The 21,069-nt window shown below is 41.9% G+C and overlaps 1 protein-coding gene across 2 annotated transcripts in view; it reads left to right on the top strand.

Annotated features, from left to right (window-relative positions):
• LOC125957034 (uncharacterized) overlaps positions 1 to 21,069 on the top strand; it is a 92,146-nt gene that overhangs the window by 52,643 nt on the left and 18,434 nt on the right. For both annotated transcript variants that reach the window (XM_049689392.1, XM_049689391.1), the window contains exons 5-12: positions 465 to 580; positions 7,370 to 7,452; positions 8,874 to 8,992; positions 11,055 to 11,199; positions 14,163 to 14,352; positions 16,677 to 16,813; positions 17,103 to 17,180; positions 18,163 to 18,302. In XM_049689392.1, the coding sequence (XP_049545349.1) occupies positions 465 to 580; positions 7,370 to 7,452; positions 8,874 to 8,992; positions 11,055 to 11,199; positions 14,163 to 14,352; positions 16,677 to 16,813; positions 17,103 to 17,180; positions 18,163 to 18,302 (1,008 nt within the window). The remainder of the gene's footprint in view (positions 1 to 464; positions 581 to 7,369; positions 7,453 to 8,873; positions 8,993 to 11,054; positions 11,200 to 14,162; positions 14,353 to 16,676; positions 16,814 to 17,102; positions 17,181 to 18,162; positions 18,303 to 21,069) is intronic.

Raw genomic sequence — 21,069 nt, 5'->3', positions numbered from 1 at the left:
TTGTAAATCTTGATAAGTAAACAGTTACCCATGACTTTACCTTCATATTTCTAATTAAGGTTTTAATTAGGCCACACATTTCAATAATCCTTTTTTTTGTAAATTATACATTTGTCTCTGCTTTTTTAACCTTTTCAACTGCTCTTTTTTATTTAATTTTTATACCATCAATCGGCACGTTTTATGGCCTTGACTTATGTACCGGCAAAACGGCAGACGATCATTTGATGCTCGATTAAACAGTCGACAGTTGATTTGGTTCACTGATTTGGTCAAACAGTCTAGCATAGATAATCATAAAATTCAACAGTTGACGTCAAACAGCTCTGTGTTGGATTTCGGCGGTATAGTTTCAACTCATTAGTGTGGTTCAAGCTAATGGTTCAAGAAGCCACTGTAACGGCCTTGAAACTATATCAACCGTTGGTTGAAATTAATCTGAAATTCCTTTCTTTCTTCCTCAGAGAACAATGTACTCTCGATTGTGGTCCAGAAGGATTATGCAGTGGCCCAGTCGAAGGTTCGTCGATAGCACGTTGTGTATGTCCGTTCGCGAAAAGCGGTATCCGATGCGAAGAAGGTAAGTCGAGATGTGGCGATGTGTTGTACATTTATACAAACTAGTACATTCGAATATAGAATGTCTATGAGGATGATTGCTTTTTCGATGCATAAATTATTGTAAATCAACCAATATTTCCATTTCTTCAACATAGTTACAATATTACAGTGACCGGCATAAGTAAAAGCCCACCCCTTGATTTTTGTAGAGTTTTGACTATAAATCCTACATTTTCTATCGTATCCGGCAAGTGTTGTGGTTTTCTTGAAGATTTAACATTCCCCTTTCAGTTTCACTAGCTTTCATCTCGATTGGATTGATAACAAATTTTTGATAAATGTTTAAATGAGAGATGGTCGATCACAGATGTGACAAAAGTAAAAGCCCACCTACAATGAAATTTCCTTAACAATTAATATGGTCCATCCTTAGCTCAGATTTTAAGTTACAGGTGTTTTGGCATGACGTCTACACGATTTCAAGTGTATTGAGGTTCAAACTTGTTGAATAACTTCCAAAAAAATAATTGTTTTGATAATAACATAAATCTTAATGAAATTTTTATCTAAAAATTCCCACAAATTCTTGATCCGTTAAAAATCTTGGTTTTGAGAAGGCCATTTGAGAAGGGGAGTGACACGGGAACATTAAAAAATATTAGTTATTTTAGCAGTATGTTTAGGATCACTGCCCTGTTGCATAACAAAAGTGCTTTTAAATGGGCTTATTCGTACTGAGTCCATCAAATAGTTATTAAGGGTGTCAACATAATTTTCGCCCGCCAAAATACCATCATTTTCTTTAAATTGTCCACAAGAGCCATGGAAAATCCACCCCGCAACTTCATACTACCACCTCCGTGCTTGATTATGACCGGTACATTACGTTCTTGCAAACCATGGTTTATTTTCCGCCAATCTCTTTCGTGATAGTTTATATTAAATGTTTCCATTTATGATTCGTCAGACTATAGAACATTGCTCTAGCCTTCTTTAAACTTGGTTACACATTTCCGGGTGAAATTCAAACGTTTAACCATATTTTTGGCGGAACGGAACACTTTCAGCACTTTTAAACGGAAGACTTTTAGCATACGCACTCTTGTACTCATGTAGAGCTATTCTAATGTGGCATAGTTTGCTCCAAAATACACAGCGACAGGGTTTTCATGATGGAACAGATAGTTGATTCTAACAATTCCCTAATCTCCGGAATGGTTTTCATCATTTGTTCGATCATTCGTCTTCCCGGAACGTCTGGTTTTATATCTCATTTACTAATCTGATTAACATTGCTGATTAGTCATGATGGCATAAAGGCATCCCCTACTAATAATATTTTTTCTGCTAATATCTGTTGAGACACATGATTGAATCAATGCTGCATAAGAAGATTTCAGGCATGCAACGATTTTTATTCCTCCCATACACCCATTTCTTTAGCGAAAACCCGTGCGCAATCAACTTACTACTGGAACTACTACGATTGATGGATTAAATTACTGCAACCAATAAGGGGGGAGGGGAGGGGGGGACCTAAAACTTTAAAACAGATGTAAACTAAAGGCCTAACAAAGATATAGTAACCAGAGGTGTTTAGTAGAGTCACAATAATATTTATTGTAAAGTGGGCTTTTACTTTTGTCACATCTGTGATCGACCATCTCTCATTCAAACATTTATCAAAAATTTGTTATCAATCCAATCGAGATGAAAGCTAGTGAAACTGAAAGAGGAATGTTAAACCTTCAAGAAAAACACAACACTTGCCGTTTACGGTAGAAAATATAGGATTTACAGTCGAAAATCTACGAAAATCAAGGGGTGGGCTTTTACTTATGCCGGTCACTGTACATTAAATATATTTTCGCATCAAGTATTTGATTGTATTACCAATAATTACTATTACTATTAGAACATCTTTTATCAAATTTGATTTCGTTTGTGTTTCTATCATTACGGACAGTACAATTGAATTCCACAAATGAATAGCTCTCGCATAACGTAACACTCGCACGAATTTGCTTTGAGGATTCAAAGAGGATTATCAGTGCATTGCTAAACCACGGCATAACAAGAAACAATGATATTCTTTCATTGAATTCCGAATTCCGTAACGGATGGGAATGTCAATTTCGCTTTGTTTGAATGAACTTGATATCCGGATCGCTGGTCTGTGGTATGCTTGAGTGTCGATGTCGATGAGAAACTCCAGCATCCATTCGAAAGCTGACATTTGACCGATCTCTAATGAAAACCGTTGTAACATTTTCTAAAGCGGAATGGCTAATGGAGTTGTGAATTATCCCCCCGAAAACCGGAGTGTTGGCTTATGTTGGGTTTTATCAAGCTTGCTTGTGCTTTTTGACTGTTCTCTGGCGCAAAATTGTGTGTGCAAAGGAGTTTTGTCTCGGCCGTTACCTTTCTTTTAAAGCTAGTATCGATGAATGTATTGCAACCGTTAATGCTATTGATTGCTCTTGCCAGTAATCTTTCGATTGTGTCGTTAAAAGTAGCAGCTCTGAAGTGAATGTCTAGGGACCACCGATAATGCTGAACATCTGAGGTCATAAGGCTTGAAATCAAAAACCCATTACTTAGCCTGTAAGGCTGAAGTATACTAACGCAGCTGCTGTAGTCAGGCAGCATGAATATGAAGGACATCTTGTTGTAATCAGTTGCAGTGTAATTCTAGAGCGCACCACTCTCGGCAGGTGGATCCGGTTCTATGCACAAACGGAATAGCGCAGACAAGATCATCCAAGCGGAGTTCACAGAAACGGAAAAAAAGTTTCTTTCGATTGAAATTAAAAGTTGCCTGCTGGCAATAAAAACTCCTCCGATTTCAGTTTCATTTCGTGGAGTTGTCGATCGTCGGCATCGTCACCAGTAAGGCCACTCGAGTGAAACTTCTTGCCAGCTGCTTCTTCATTACCCCCAGCTCGGAAATTGAACCACCGGGTCAATTCTCCCTTGCCACACTTGCGTGGAAATAGTTACATTGGACCGTTTTTGAGTGCTTTTGAGGAGTGAAACTTCATTCCCAACATGCGCTGACAGAGCCATCGTGCGGTGCGCAGAAGTGCCGAGGGTTTTGGGAATCATTTTCCCGAACGTCGCAAACACCGAAGTTTACTGCGTAATGACGATGGAAAATTGCTCTGAAAAGTTTCGCTTTGCGTTTGCTTTGTACCCCGATCTTTCTATCATCACCAGCAGTTCCGGTTCTGTCTTTTTCTTTATCTCTCGCGCGCAACGAAACTTTTGCTTCTTGAAGCTCATTCGTTTGCTTCACGCACATTGATTGCAGGTGAAGAAATTTGTGTTTATACAGGCTTCAATTGCATCTCACGAAAATGTGCTCTAGAGTAAGATCAGCTGAATTGAATGGCGCTTTGCGTTTGCCGCAGGGCTTCAGTAATGGTTTTACATATTTGGTTTCATATACCATGAGGCTGTAACATGATATAACTTTGTTGGGCTACACAATTTAAATGTACGTTTGTTTTCTTAGCAAACACTTAAGCAATCCTTTGAGTTAAATTTATATAAGAAGGAATTAATTAATAGCAAATCAGTCAGTTTTAGTCAATAAAGCATTTTAAGTCCATATGTGAATGACGGCGGCTTTGAAGAAATGGCAAAAAGTTCCAAAATCAATCAAATACTGTTAACGCGCAACCTGGATTTGACGATAAAGGCAACCAACCGTTACTAGTTAATGAAAACAGATTGAAAAGGTGAACGATTTCGTTCCATAAAGCGTTTCACACATTCCATTTAGCCGCGAACAATACCAGAAGAATCCTTCCCTATGCGAGAACGTTAAATTAAATGAATTCTTTGACTCACTCGGATGGACTCTAGCAAGCCAAAAGCCGTCTAGGAATTTCCTCCAAAGTTCGTAGTCCATCGGACTGAGGCGGAACAAAACTTAAACTTTTTTTTTGTTGCCTTTGTGCCAGTGGCAGAGAAACATGGCGAGCAAAGTTATTTTTACACTTCATCTGTCCATTTTCTTTCTCTCCTGGGATCGAAAAATCAACTTCCCGTCAATGAAGGTCTATTCGAAAGTAAATTTGCTTTCAAAGCCTTCATTTCGAGCGGATGATTTTTCGGCACTGTTCATCCGCTGCGACGCTGTAGTAAAATGGCTTCGGTTTCGGTATAAATAACAGTTACGAGTTTCTTGTTGCTTGCTGGCAGAAAAACATCTCGGTATCGTGTAACGTGGTCGGAATATCCAACCAAAAAGGTAATAACGTGAAAGATTCCTTTGCTTGATAGAAACTTACGCCAAAGCGCAGAGAACAATGCTAACCATTATGGATTGATCGGATGAATGAAAAGCTACGATCCCATCAAAGGTGCAGCCTGGAATCGGTTTAAAAAAGGACAAATGAAACTGTTTTGAACTGAGCTGGCGCCACAATTCGGCTTGGAGCGGAAAATGTTCATTCAATCTTCGGTTATATTGTTAAGTACGATATTGTTTAGTACATTTATTGTCCTCCGTGTTTCATTGATAAGTATTGATAACATCGTCAACGATTATGCGCTTTTTTAATGAAAGACAGAATAATCATTTTCTACTTTTGTGGAGTATATGTCAATAGAGTCAATGTAGCGCGTTATGCGAATATCATGGAACATGATATGCGAATATCATGGAACATGATATGCGCGTACATGAAATATCATAAAATATTTTTACCATTTTTAACATCGTTTAGCACATTAGCTTGAGTACTGAAAATGTTACACTATGAGCAGACAGCACCGTCTTAAACCGGTGCAGATGACTGTTAACATTTCATTTTTTTTTTGCTGAATCCATCGAACCATGTCAAACTGAACCAAGCTAAACGTAGAACGACACTAACGAGACACAAACGAAGCTACGGTTGCAAGGTTCACCGCACAAAACGTCACCTATCCATCCAAACCAGACAAATGCCTCACACTATAGCATGCCTTTTGCTGTGTATTGAGAACCTAAGCTAGTGTGTTTCGGTTATGTAACGTGACCTGGGTGTTCGCTGCCTGGGTGTCAGCAACACTATATCGCCTGTTTCTGAAAATAGAAAAATGAAAAAGCAAAAAGTACAACCTGCAGCACGAACTCTGACAACTCATCCATCCCTGTTACGTTTCACATTACAGCGGAGCCTCCATTAGCGTTCCTATCCTAGTGACATACGAGTAGTAGTTCTTCAAAAGTCGCGCCAACTTGCGAAAGGACATTTAGGTTAGACAAAGGGCATGCTGATACGATGATGGTTATCTCGGTAGACGAAACGTTGTGAATTTTAAACTGAGATATACACAGACATCGTACGATGTCTTTCGATGCATGTCTACACGTACGGTTGAATGGACCAGGGCGAATGTTTGTTGAATGTTTGAAATGACATTGAAATGGTAAAATGTCGCGAATATTCCATGGCACAGCATAGGGTTCGCTCGAAAAGGAAAATACTGCACCGGTTAGTACAGAAGTAGTCGGTTTGCTTTTTGGTTTTCAAAATCAAATTCAAACATTTTTGCTGTAATTCTGTCGACTGTTTATGGCGAAATGATAATTTTAATGAAATGATAACATATCTATTGCTGATTAGGAAATTTTCTAAAAAAGGATCGCGGGAGTTTATTGCGAAATTATTAATTAGTTCTTAATCATTCTTTAGTTCCTAAAGAGTAGGGAGTAGTGTGAAATCTTGAGATCAATTTGGAAAGAAGCCAGTATTTGAAGCTTTTTTATTTAAGCAATAACAAGAACTTGAACCATCTAGAAACGTGTTGTAAATGTTTTTAAAATTTAACACATACACACAACATACAAATATTTATCCAATATACTCTTCGGTTTATTGTTTATGCCAAACGTACATTCAATGAAGAAATTAGAAACAAACACTTGAAACGAGCCGACTATCCGTCCTTGCAAGTGCAAAAAAGGAGCAGCAGACACGTGTTGATATGAACGCAACCCGTTCCAAGTGTTAATGTGTGATGTGGGCTTTATCACTTTCTCAGCTGATTATTCCAAATCCCCGATTTCCTGAGCTCGGTTTGGCACACTGTTTCCGTGTTTGCTTAACACTGTCTCATCTTTTAACCACCACCAACGCAGATGAAGGTTCCCTTAGGCCAAAGAAAGCGTAACGACAAACAGCGACCGAACGGAAAATACGAACCGGAACATAATTCGGCGCTCTGCGGCAGGAAATTGAAATCCCTCACCCGCAGTGGCATAAATTTTGGAAACTTTTCAATCCGTAGGGGGAAATTTTCTAAACACCAACCGAAGCGCCATTCCAGCCACCGTGGCACCGCCGACGACGGTAAACCTTATGATGATGGTTGCGAACGTACACTGATTGCAACCGGTACGATCACCGGGGCTACCGGCAATACGGAAAGTCGGACAAAACTATTTTACCAAATACTGCTGACTGCTGTGTGTAGTGGGGAAAAGTTTTGCTGCGCAGGGAAGTGAACCAACATTTTCGCTGACAGCGGGCTTTGAGCATCACTTCGCAGTACATCCTTTCATGTTCCGGAAAACCGGAAAATCCAATAAAACGGCTTAAGATGCAATGACTCAACATCTGCCTAGTCCAGTGCCCAATATTGTACCCTTGGTTGGGTTGCTGCCGATCAATTGTCTTCATAGAGATTTTGCATCCATTGATTGCTACTTCTAAGAAGCCATTACAGGCATCGTGGCATCGTGATTTTAATAGTATTGGTTGGATGTTTTGCTGTCGTGAATAAATAATATAAATAATGCTTTTCTTTATTGCAGAATTGAAGGTGAACACCCCGCGGTTTAGCAAACGATCCTGGCTCGCGTTCCCTGCTCTACGCGGTGCATACAAACATGTGCAGGTAATATTATAACAAAACATTCAATATTCAATTTAACCTATATCACTTTTACATTTAACCAAACCTTTGATGCTTTTGACCAACGAATCGATACACAACTGAAAATGCTCGTTTCAATTTAAAATAATTGTTTCTTAATTTCATTCTCAAAGTATTTCCACTTTTCCTCGACACAATTTCCATTGGTTCTACATTTCAACGTAGTATAGTTCACTGCAAGCAATTTATTTTTTCTGGCTTTACAACAATACGTTACAGTGCGGTTGTTTGCACGTCGAATTCACGAGTAACACTCAGGATCAATTTGTATGGTCGTTGTTGTTCCGGCCCCGGGATAAAGTGCTGTGCTTTTTGTGCGAAGCAACTGATTCGCCTGCTCCTCCATCCTATCAGTGTCAATTCTCTGTCAATATGCAGTCCGATACAAACGCATAGTGGCGTGAACGTTGTCTACGTTCTGACGTTCCGAACGTATCCATCCAGAACAGCAAAAGTTATCTAACCCGCTGTAAACAAATTTACCATGCACACGACCGCTCAAACACCGGCCAACAGCAATTCAGGATGGTGCAAAATGGTGTCAAACCGAGGAAAAAAGGGTTGGCTAAACTGTGTTCCGCGTGTTTTGCAAAACTGAAAATTCAAAAAACCAGCTCCTCAATCTAAACTTCAATGGTTTGGATGCTTTGCTGCTTCATTTTAGCTTCATTCGCTGATTGAACCTGGTTGGATGAACCTGGCTTTTACGCTTTTTCATATGTTTGTCGCTCACGATACCATCGTTTGGTTCAGAAAAGCGCATTTTGTTGTTACTGACATGATACTCCACGGTTGGGATCGAATGAAGCAACGCAACGGTATTCGTTTCACTATTATTGAAACCATCCTGCTGAACCCATTCCGTTACTTTAACACTTTTCGTTGTCATTGAATTGATCCATGAAATTGTATGCTTTATTTTAAAAAAAATGTATTCTTTATATAAAGGTTTCTTGAAATAATATTATCATATCTCGTTGTTGAGATATTTCTGTTTATCTCATTTGGTTTGTTCTCCCAAAACAAAACTATCCAAAAACCTAGAATCAAAAATGTTACAGTTCGTTCGATGGTGGTATTTAAAAAACGGAATTGATATGGCTATAGCGGAATAGCTAGTCCTATTCGAAGAACTTCAATTGAAAACTTCCAATTTTCGGCTTCATCATGATGTTATATTTTGTATTTGTGAATAATATTATAGAATAATTTATAAAGTAATATTTTATCTGTATATTTTTAAGAAACTATAATTTAGTCCTGCAGTTTTGGTTAAATGACTAGCTCTGGAACATCGCCACGACATTTCTAACTCAAAAAAAGGTCTGTTAGTAATAGCAGTTTCTGATTTCTCGCGAAATTTTTTTTTTTCTTTTTTAAAGTTACACATCGAGTTTCGTCCTGAATCATTTGATGGTATTTTGCTGCTGACGGGCGAAAGGGACGATTTAACGGGAGATTTTATGGCCCTGCTATTGCATCAAGGATTTCTCGAGTTTTGGTAAGTGTTTGTTCTATACTGTTTGTGCAATATTGTTCTTTGAGCTTAGGTTGTTTTTGTTTTCTTGCATTAAGTAGTAAGAATGTTGCGATCGTGTTATGATTATTTATGAAATTCTGTGTTGTAAGCTATTCATTAAATTCTCGACCAATTCACTGCTTTAACGCAGATTCTAGAAGGGCACATCGATTCACCAATGGTTGAATTTGCTGTATTTTGTGATGCAGCAAATCCGAAATGTTTGTCAACAACGTAATTGAGTTACGGCAGGTTACCGTAAAACGGTTCTTCCATTCGAGGCAATGGAGCTGGAGAAAGGATATTGACTTTGCTCACCCTACAATATTATCGATTGGAAAGATGGCGGCAGCCAATTTTTTTTCCACCTCACGATTCCTGACGGTTGCTGTTTTTGTCATGGAGTTTCTTTAGTTTTTCTTGCAGCGTGACACCAGAGCGAAGGTATTGACCAATTTCAAGGGACGCATCTGAAACGAATCGAAATAAAATGTATTTTGATTGAAAACGGATACAATACCGTGAAGCAAACATGAATCTGTTACATTACGACAGCCACCATTTTGCTGGTTTTGATCAAAATTATGTGCTGAGGAAAGATTCCCCAGATAGAGCATGATATTTGGTTTCTCTTGTTCTTGACATGTATTACCTTCATCGTTCTTACTTTTTATTAGGCATTTCACAATTTTTTTGATAACTCGATTTTACCAAAATGAACATCGTTGTTTTCTTTGTGTGTATTGCCGCATTTCTCTCGCATCTAAAATTGTATGTGTTATCTTGATGTTACTTACTGTTTCTGTTTTTGGACCGTTATTAGTGATGAATAAACTATCATTAGAACGTAAACATTTTACGACTAAGAAACTACTATTTCTCGTCATACTGTAGAGTGGTTGTGCGAATATGTGCGTGTTTGTGTGTGTGTGTGTGTGTGTGTGTGTGTGTGTGTGTGTGTAGCCACAACTGCTCGAGGTCCACTACTGTGGGTGCTATGGATTACTCGCCTTCGCTAAGGCAGAGACAAAAACTTGTCCCATAAATCAGCTGGGAACTGATATTTATGTGTACATTAATTTCCTAGGAATGTTCAATTATGCAAGATAAATGTATGTGTTGAACCACTTCGACAGGCTGGCCTATGTCACGTTACGCCCATGGCGTGTATCGGGCACATACGGAACTGCAACAGCGTTAGCACGGTTGCTCGCTTGATTGCGGCCTTTGTACGTGTGCCTGCGCTGTTGCTTGGAGATAGCTTGGTTGCTAGTATGTGTACATAATAGTTAAACTGTAAGTTCACTTTCTGCAAACCGTGTTGGTGCCAGCGAATCCTCTCCTTGTTCCGAGGTAAATGAAAAATATTAGTCAACCATTTTTCATGGCCGGTGCTTTGGTGTCTGCTGCAGTAACTATAGCCCACTTGCTGGATCCAACGCCTGAACTTTGCCTATAGATGATCCCAACATTCTCTGGACGTTCCCTTGGTAAACGTTCCCGTAACTCTAACTAGAACAATTTTAGTACAACAGCATAACACATATTATAACAGCATAAACTATAGTAGAGCAGTTGTAAAGTAAAAGCCAAAATCTAAAAATTGAAAAAGAACGATTCCCTTAGAAGTTTAATTAAATCAGCTCTTTACATTTAAGAAGTATTCTAATCCATAACAATTAGCTCATTGAAATTCTAAGGGTGTACCATCATCAACAAAAAAAAAATAATGAGAAGGGATAAACAGTCTGCTTTTAATTTTATAAAGAAAATTATAGGTAATACTTTCACGTTGCTGCACTTGCTGCATTAGCAGTTGGCAAGAAGTTTCATTCTATTGCAAGCATATCATGTATTGTTACTAAAGAATAGCTTATGAAAGCGTCTTTGGAATAGACAAAAAGCGTTGAACGGCGAAAATAATTTGAATGATTTATCTTCCAAGATAACTTCTTTCGATTCCAACCGACGAGCATGGTCGCAGTATTCCTTATTTATCCAACACACAATTGATTGTTCTGCTCTATTGTCTCTACATTTCCAGGTTCGATTGCGGTTCTGGCATGGGACGGGTGAAATCTGAGGAAACAATAGTCCTGAACCAATGGAACACGATTACCATCTATCGGCATCGTTGGGATGCTTGGTTGGTGCTGAACCAAGGCAACAGAGTGCAGGGTCGGTCAAAGGTAAGCTATTCGGCATAGTATAATCCTAGCGTGCTCATGTCGACAAAGTTTTCACGGACTATTGAGATAACTGTGAGCGATCGTCTTCAGGCACCTCCGCCGTTGATGTACCGTGCGCATTTCCATTTGTTTAGACACAGAGCGGAAAGTGGCATAGCGGAAAGTCTTGAAGCCAAGCTGCGCATCACAAAGACCACAAATTTCATCAGGAATTGTTTGTGCTCCACAACAAAAGAACTGTGCATAGCGCTGCAGTGAAGCGCGTCAAGTGCGGCAGTGGTTCAAAGGCGCGAATAGGATGCAAGAGAGAGAGAGGATGCAGACGGAACTTTCTTCCGCGTCTTCCAGATTTCCAGTGGTCGACAACAGGATGCAGACTTCTTGGGAGGAGATTGCAGTATTGTGAGCAGAAGGGAAGAATACAAATTGATTATTTTCGCAACAATGCTGCAGCGTCGGCCACTGCCAGCTGTTTGATTTGTGTGTTGGCTCGAGTATCCGGCGCTTCTAGCGGAAACGGAAATGATTCCAACAGTCATATCCAAATAAATCTACCGGTCCTCAATTAGCCTTGGTATTCTTGGTAGGCCCAGTAAGTTATGTACCGACGAAAGCAAAGCGTGCGGCGTCGTTGCTTATGAACGATACAGATTTATCTACCCCGAATGATGGTCAATACTTTTCTTATGATCGTGTAGCTTGTGCTAACATAACTATAAGAAAATATAATATTGACAATATAAGTAAACTACTAGTAGACTATTAAAATACTATTTTATGCATGTTTTTTGACAAAAAATGCCATGCCTCATTCCAGCCAAACAAAAATTCGATTTCAGTTGCGATAAATATTGCTCATAGATAAACCGAACAATGTTTAATAGTCAATTTTTAGTCTACGCTCTTTCCTTATTTATCTATCGTGTAACCTTAATGGATTCTAGTTTTTGTATGTCTTCCGACGAATGAATAGACTACCGTTGGTTATCAGATTTCTATCCCGATTGTTTCGCGGTATACATGTCCTGTGCAAACGTGTAGCAGATCACAATTGTTGCCCCCAGGATGGGATGCTACCGACCAGTACATGACCTGCTTCGATGCAACATAGAAACCTGATGCATAATCCCCTATCAACGCCTCGCTTTGAAGCTACATGTCGAGCTATGGGATGCTCACGAAACAATGGGATTTTAATTATGTTTACCCTCTGGATTACAGCTACCCCGATGAGAACCCAAACCACCGTCGTGCCCTAGGTTCTGTTGCCTGAACTTGCACAACAGTACCGGCACTGGCCATTTTATCCTCAATATTGAAGGCTTCCGAACCATGCGGCTTCGGAAGCCCATCGTGGTTGGTTAAAGCTCTTGCATTGTATCCACCCGGTATCATCATCCAATATATGCATCGTGCAGTTTACGATCAGGCTAAGTAATTCCCAAGATTGAGCCATTTGTCATCGGAATGGATTCACTTGTAGCAGGGTTTCAATGAGACAAGCGTTAGAAACAATGTATCTTGATCTTTTCGATTGGAGATGCCTCATAAGTTTCGTTCGTATCGTTGAGTTCATGTCTTATGTAAGTCACTTGTCGGTAAGTCTTGGCAGTGTGTCGCCATAGCAGTTGGAAGATGTATTTAAACAGCTTAAATGAAGAGTAGTGATTTAATTACAATGCTTTTCACGGTATCTATACTTTACTTACTCACTTTACACGTGTTGATAAATGATTGGAAATGAATTTCTCTAAAAGCTTACTGCTGAGTAGTACTTGCAAGACATCCAGTCCAGTCCCTTGGGTTATGATGATTAACTCAGCAGACCAGACTATTGAGCACTGAAACTAAAGCAGAAACCTGTAAGGATAAAGGTACCCATACTAGCATCGTTCAGCCTCGTTTCTGCCTCTGCTATCAGATGTCGATGGTTCTCTCGGTGGCACACAGAATATACCGCCCGCAGGTTGCGGCTGCGTGGAAAATTGATGTTAAATGAAGTGAAAATTTTCGCCAAAGTTACGGTGTGATTATGTGAGCCTCGAGATTTGTCTCCTGATTGCGGGCGTGTCTCTCGTAGACGGGTAGTTCGGCACTAGAAAACCGGCCTGGCCTGGTTGGTAGTCCCGTGGCAAGAGGTTCACAAATCATGTGTCCGAATGGCACACGTCCGGTGGCAATATGGCAGGATTCAATTTGCTGTTAATGACTTAATATATCAGCCCCGGTGGTAGGCTATTGGATGAGGATGTCTTTAGCTGCCACCTACAAGCTACCAAATCCTTCTGATTAACGAGCCACTTAAAGCCCCGTAATCCAGGTCACCGTGAACGTCACATCCATATAATGTTTCCATAAGCGCAGTTTAATGTTTCCTTTAAGTGATTGTTAAGTTAGCCATATGTTTAATGATGATGATATTGAATGATTTCAATAACCCGATTCTATTTACCTAACGGTGTTTCGACCCGTGGTTAGTAATTTAATCGTTTTATATCGAATACTAAGTTTAAGTTATTCCTCACAGTATTCTGCTCCGGTTACAGAACTCAAATTGTTGCTACGAGAGTTTATGCTGTATCAAACTTAAGCAGCAGTATTTTGATTTTGATGATAGAATTGGTGTGTTCTATTTTTAAAAGTGTTCAAATCGTTCAAATCTTAACAACTGTTTGCAAACCATTAAAAATTCCAAATGAATATGGGTATATCGGTTCGCGTAGTCTTCTAATCGACCTTGAAACCCTACGGTATGAACCCTAGATAGGCTGGAGATCCTTCAGGACATAAACATTGTCATCGTGATTAAAGATTCTTGTGGCGTCTCTTTATCATTTGGTCGTTTATTTTGTGCCGCGGGCCAGACACCGACGGCCTATGCCGGTCGGCTACTAAATAGGTCCTCATTGTTACTGGATGCTCACTGTTCTGTCTGTGTCTGTGTCTGTGCTCTTTCTTTCCAGGGACTGTTTTCACGCATCACCTTCCGTGAACCGGTTTTTCTTGGCGGCTACGGTAACATCACCGGATTAGACCGGAAGCTTCCTGTCAGCACTGGCTTTACCGGATGTATTCGAAAGTTTGTCGCTAATGATCATGACTACAACTTCCAGCCAGCACCACTGGGAGACGTTTCACACGGTTTCGATATTCGTAAGTATGAGAACTACAATCTATGAGCCCTACTACTAACCTTGTCCCAAAAAATATTATTCCTATTCCGCGTTGTTCTTGAAGCAACTCTTCTTCCACTACTTCCTTGCTTCATGCTTCGTGTTCTAGCTAAATGAACCACACAAACGGGAAAAGAGAGATATTTAACAGCACGCATGGGCTGTAGAAAACGAGGCTGTTAAAACAAAACGTCTATCAACGCACATAATGTTCAATGTTGGAGAAAGTTGAGATGTTACGTTGAAAACAGGAGCGACGCTAAGAGCTGCTCTAGTTATGCTTAAGAAAACTCCCTGTTCAACCCGTTTAACGTAGCCACGGGGCGACGGCCGCTTAAGTCCTCCTTCCTTTCCTTCCTTCCTTCAACGGAGCTGACAAAAGTGGCATTGTTTTTTGTCCTTCGCACTTCTTCCGTTTGCATGCGGGAGGTGGAAGAAGAAAGAAAAAATGGATAAATGAGTTTTGTAACTTTGCTGGCTGCAAAAGTCGAAAGCCCTTTCTCGAAACGAAGCCCGACATTGATCGTACCAGACGAGGCGTCGGCTTCCAGTGTCAGCACTACTGGAAAAGGGTTCAAACTGGTGGCGGTGGCGGATCCGTCCCTATCCCTATTGCATTTCACTTTTTTTTTCTTCTTGAAAAATTCTGTTAGGTTTTTTTTTCTTTTTGAAGGTTTCTTTTATTCTTTTTGGTTTGTATCCTATCCTGCCCTTCATGACAGCGTCTTTGGTCGGTCGTCGTGAAGAGTGGCAAAGCGGTCGGAAACATAAGCGAAACGTAGAATGTCAACGTCCGCCATAACAGAGGAGCAATGCAGAAGCATAAAGTTTGCCGCGCCTGTCACCGTCGTTGGCCGGCGAAAGTGTTGTCTACCTTTTAAGATAATTTAATACACCGAATTTATGCATCTGCTTTTCGATCGCTGCCGGCCCCGGCGTCTGGATCGCTCGCTCGGTGTTGCTCGAAATAATTTAGTGAACTCCCTCGATGGGCCCGATGGACAACTTTTGCTTATCTTCCGTTTGCCGTAACGCAAAAACACAGTTATGTTGAGGAACAATATTCATTTATCTTGCAGTATTATCTATAATGGATTACATTGCCAACAAAGATTCACCAATACCGTGGCACAATCCAGTAAAGTTCGGGGGTCTAAAGCTTATCCCTTTTTTTCTAACTGTCCAAACAATTTCGAACGGATGATGATGCGATGACTCAAGTTTTGATGTTCACAAAACTTTGCGTTCATTTTAAGTGCATCGAGGAACACACTTTTAACACCCATAGCCCACCCCTTCTTTGCGCCTATCGTGCTCAAGTTTACAGCATGAATTTCGAAAATTTAAAGCTCATTCTCAGTAGCACTATCCGTGTAGAAGGGGAAGCTGAAGATAACTGAATTAAGTGGCCGTAGCCGTAGCCCCCAAAAGGGTGCTTTTTACTGCCGCTAGCATTTTCTGCCGTTCGCTACCGCCACCACTGCTACACCAACACACCAGGGTCCACCACATTTTGCGAGATGATCGCGCACTGCGTTACAATTTAATTAAATGATAATTAATTTTTCTACCAAAGAATTCATCCACGCGCTGGCACCATACCGTGCTGATAGGAGGGGGGAGGGGGGGTGGGGGCTGGAGCGCCTAAAGCATTATCCAATGCACTCTGCGCTGCACGCCGTTGGCCTGGGCTTTTCCGCCCAGCCCCACCAGTGCCCTAGAGTAAACGAAACTCGTTTATGCTTACGGGAGACGATTGTTGTTCCATGTTGGTACCCGGAGTTCTTAAATGCTGCCCATCGCTCCCAACCCACACGAATATGTGAAGAGAGGACGCGGTAGCGTGGTAGCATTACGTTGGTTTTTGCATGTTTTTGGCATTTTTGTTGAGACTTTATTCCCATATTCATTTCATGCCATCATCTCCACGAACCACACAACCGACAACCAACCCGCACGAAAATTGCGACGCGACGATGACGATGGGTTTGTGGTGCCGCCGCCGCCTGCTTGATCGAACAATAAATAATGGAAAAACATGGAAACAAATTGATGGACAAAAAATGCTCTTCGACCCAACACACGGGCCGACACGTGTATCTCGCTCGCGACAAACAACAACGAAAATGGAACAAAAATGGAATGTGGCGGGCCGAAAAAATATGGAAACATCACAACGATATTAACGGTGCAACGGTGGCGATGGTACTTGTCGGTGGTGGTTGGTGGATTGTGCCAACGGTTACCGGTGACGCCACGTATATATACCCTGAACACGGAACGCCCTGACCTACCACCATGCAGAGGAATGTATAACCGATCGGTGCAGTCGCTATCCTTGCCAGCACGGTGGCAAGTGTCTTCCATCGGATGATGGTGCCATCTGTCTCTGTCCGCTGGGATTTGGCGGTGATTTATGTGAGATGCGACTGGATTTACAGGTACGTGATTAATAGTGACCAAAACCTATGCTGCTCCCGTGCCAGGGGTACAAGGAGCAGTGCACTTTTGTACGGGCATGAAGCACGCAAAGTACTCTCGCCAAAAAATGAAATACAGACACACACACACATGGAAAGAAATTTACCTTTTTGCCGGCTAGTCGGTGAAGATTATGATGCTTAGCAGTCGCTAAGATTAGCTTGCGGCGAATATCGCTCACTAATAATAATGGATTCATTCTTTTAGCTCCTACTAATAGATACTTTTTTCTCTTCTACACGATTCCAGGTGCCATCATTCAACGGATCATCATATCTTCGCTATGCACCCCTCGGTGACAGCTGCATTATCTGGTTTGAGCTAAAGGTAGGAACGGAAACGTTGTGGCTAAAAGCTTAAGCGCATCAATCCCGTTTACACTAACTCTCGATGATATTAGTGAATTAACATAAAATGAGTTTATAACATAACCGTGGTTATTATGGACATACCGGCGAATCAAAACCTCGTTTACTGATTAGTGGTTGAAAGGGGAATCATTGATTGTGATATTCACACAATAAAGTGCACTAGCTAATAGGCCGAATGGTAATAGCATACAATAAAGCGGCTACTATGTCGAATCACTGGTGGATTGCGAATTGCGACCATAATTAGTTACTGCAGTGCATTACATAAGTAGGCGCAGGGGTTTTCATGTCAAAAGATCACCAGTTCATCAGTCCTCGGCTTAGCTACTAAACCCGGTGGGATCAAGTGTGGGGAGGGGGGAGGGTTTTCAGCGGTTATTACAGCATATTCTAATCCACTTGGTTTGGTTTCTCTTTTCATCCCAATCGTGTTACCGCAATATCTGCATCGCAATTCGCAACTATAAACGCATCTCGCACCTGCCGACCTGCCGATGCACGTCATTGTGATCGTTTCGCTAATGAATTGCAACGCCAAACAAACATTATTGGTCCCATTATTATCGAACGCAACGCAACGCAACATTTCCTTGGACTCTACATTTGCTGCACCACTACACGCTCGGCGACGACATAATCATGGATATCGACACCGTCGTCCACTCCGTGCGATTGATCCGAAATGTGCGCTTGTTCGGCTCGCATCAAACTGCCATTTGTCAAATCGGAACCACCACCACCACCATCGGGCGCATGGTGCGCTGCCGGGCGCCTCCATCGTTGCCACCGCTATTGGCAATCAATTTGGCTGCCAACAAACCAACCGTAAAATGCATTTGCAATCCGATCACACTGCGGCCGGGAACCGGGACCGGGACCGGGACCGGTAACGATGGGCGCCGATTGCCGATTGCGCCATAAACGAAATCCACGGACAGATCATCATCAAGCCGCTGCTAGAGGATGGGCTGCTGCTGTACAGTGGCCACCACGAGTATGGTGATTACATTTCGCTCTGCCTCAACATGGGCTACGTTGAGTTTACGTACGATTTGGGCAGCGGGCCAGCAACTGTCAGGTGAGTGTGAGTCAGGAGTAGTAGGAGCGTCGTCGTCGTTCGGGGGGCGGTTCGACTTTTAAATCGCAATCACGGAACCACCGCTCGTGGCATGCCACACACCGGTTGGCAGCAGACCCACGGCAGACGGATTCTCGCAACGGGCGATTTTGGGGTCATTTTGCAGCCACCAAAATGCACTTACCTTTCACCCTACTAACGATGATGATGATACGAATGATTGATGTAGCGATCGAATTATATCGCCATGATGAACTCGTTGCTATGGAGCCACTGCTCACGGTCGCTGTCCCGGTGGTGCTCTCGGTTTTCACTCTGCTCCTTCGATTGCATTCCAATCACGTAAAATGATCTTAATGATGGAAATTACTCTCATCGAGCGAAGCAACATCCTGCGAAGCGAAGGCGAAATTTTTCAAATCTTTTCCTACGTACCACATTTCTCACGTAAAAATCTCTCTCTCTCTCTCTCTCGCGCGCACTCTCTCTTGCACTCTCTTTGTTTCTCCATTCCCTGTGTTGCTCGAAAATGCTTAATTACTATGAGAATGGTTTATTTATTTAACGATCGGTGGAGCATCGGTTCTATGTAAAAAAAAAAAGAAACGAAACAAAAAAGTAAATAGCCTGTACCACCGACTGTGTCTTCAAAGGAGTGGAACGCAAGTTAAAAACATTCGCGATCGTAACAGCCTCCCCCCCCCCCTTTCACGCCCGCTTTTTGGTGGCTATTTATTATGCGATTGGCGAAAAGGGTATTATTTCTTACTTAACTGCGGCGAAGAAGAATTACGCGTCCAGCAGCAGCCCCAACTTTTCCATTCCATCGGATGGCAGTCATTTGAAACGCCACGACGCTCGGTGGGCTTTCGATTGATGGCGCTTGATGGAATGGTGGTTGGCGCCGATTTCCCCGTTCCCGCACGGCACGCAAATGCTCCCAAAACTCTTCGCTCTCCGCGGGTGTGGTGTCGTGTCCTCGTCCGGAAATAATTTGAAAACTTTGCTAAATGAATGATAATATCGATGTTTATTTAAGTTTAATGAGTTCCTCACTTTACTCGCATTTAGCGATGGAAACTCCTCAAAGTCGGTGCTAATGAAGCGACCGATTCGGCCGACCGGCCGGACGGCATCACCGTGAAGCGCACGCCACGCTGACCAGCATTATCAGTCGTTCGTTTCTTGACAACGTGGAATTTATCTAATTTACGTGCCGCTGTTTCGTGTGAAAAGCGACGCGACTTCTTTTACACAGAGTGCCGCTGCTGCTCGTCGGCCATCTGCTTACGACAGCGCCACACGCAAACGGTTTGGTTTTTCGAGAACGTCCGTTTGTGTGATGAGTGGAAAGTTATCTTTTTTTTCTCTCCCTTTCTCCTTTCCTTTCCTTTCCTTTCTTTTCGATGCTTATCTTACGTCGATTCGGTCTTGAAAATGATGCTGATGATAAAAGACGATTCCCAGTCGCATTAGCCCGGTGGTGAACCGTGGCCATTCCCTGCAGAAGGCGTCCGCCGTCGCTGCCGACGAGAAGGTTCTATTAGCCCTTAAATATGCAAATTGCATCCTTTGGTTGGTCGATTTCTCTGGGCGATAGCGAGTTGAGCGAACTTCTTGGCCGCGCTCCGCGGTGCATTCGATGCGCGATAGCTTTCAGCAACAGGATAAAGAAATATTTCACTTGATGCCAAATGGAAGGAATCCTCTTTCCTTCTTTTTCTATCTGCTCAAAAGTTGAAAGAGTTTAGGAGGAAACCGCACAGTCTCCCTGACCCAGGTGACCTGCTCTTGCAAGTGTCCTTCGAGGATATCTGCGTTAAAGCTTCAGCTGTTCAACTACAGCGCGTACCGGCTTCCGGATTGGATAGAGGGGTTTCCATTGCAAAACAATCGCCAAAAACCAGACCAGATAATCCTGTCGGCCGCCACGAACTCACAGGCGTTGATTGATGTTAATGCGCGACCTTAATCTACTTTCGCGAGAAGTCATTAGCAGAACGCACCGACCCTTCGGCCACCGACCGGTGGATGGAATTTAATTAAAATTTCAATTCCAATTCGGACACGAGAACGTGTATAGTAGCTTCGGGAACTCTGGTCTGGTCCGTTCGCACTCAACAGCATGAGCAGGACGAGTCGTGCCAGCAACAACCAGGCTGCAGCCTGTGTGATGGGCTCTAGAGCACGATGAAGTGATTGCTGGATTGAGCTTTCGAACCCGGCGAGTGAATGGCCTCGACGGTGCGCTACCGGATCGAACTTTCGTTTCATTGACCACAAGCCCATTTATCGCGTTTTATGATGAATTGAGTACAGCACGTGTCGTACTTACCTTGCGGTGTGAAGGCTTATTTGAAAAGGCATCTCAACGCATTAAGTATTCAATCGATTATCAACTTTTAATGTGTGAATGATATTATTTATTTGGTAGCTGCTCCGATTCTGCTCTTTTGGCGTAAAGTTGACGATAGTTTGCAAGCAGTTTCGCACCGTTAACCTTTAATCCTTTCAATCATCAAAATACTGTGTACAACTTCCATAGTAAAACATGAGACATTGAAAGATACATAAAAAGAGACATACATACATAAAAAGAGTCTAAAATCTTTCGAGTGTAAACTGTTTTTGAAACCTTTTACTTTTTACGGTAAAAAAAGCATTCCACTTTGAAAAACCTGTTCAGAGCGGAATCCAAGAGCATAAATAAAACATTGGAAAATCAAACTTATAAATTCTATTGCGTGTGGTCGTTATAAAAGGTGTC

The sequence above is a fragment of the Anopheles darlingi genome, chromosome 3, assembly GCF_943734745.1.
Source record: "Anopheles darlingi chromosome 3, idAnoDarlMG_H_01, whole genome shotgun sequence".
In the NCBI taxonomy this organism is placed as follows: domain Eukaryota; kingdom Metazoa; phylum Arthropoda; class Insecta; order Diptera; family Culicidae; genus Anopheles; species Anopheles darlingi.
The sequence above is the reverse complement of the archived record's forward strand: the minus strand, read 5'-3'. Positions and strand labels throughout refer to the sequence as shown.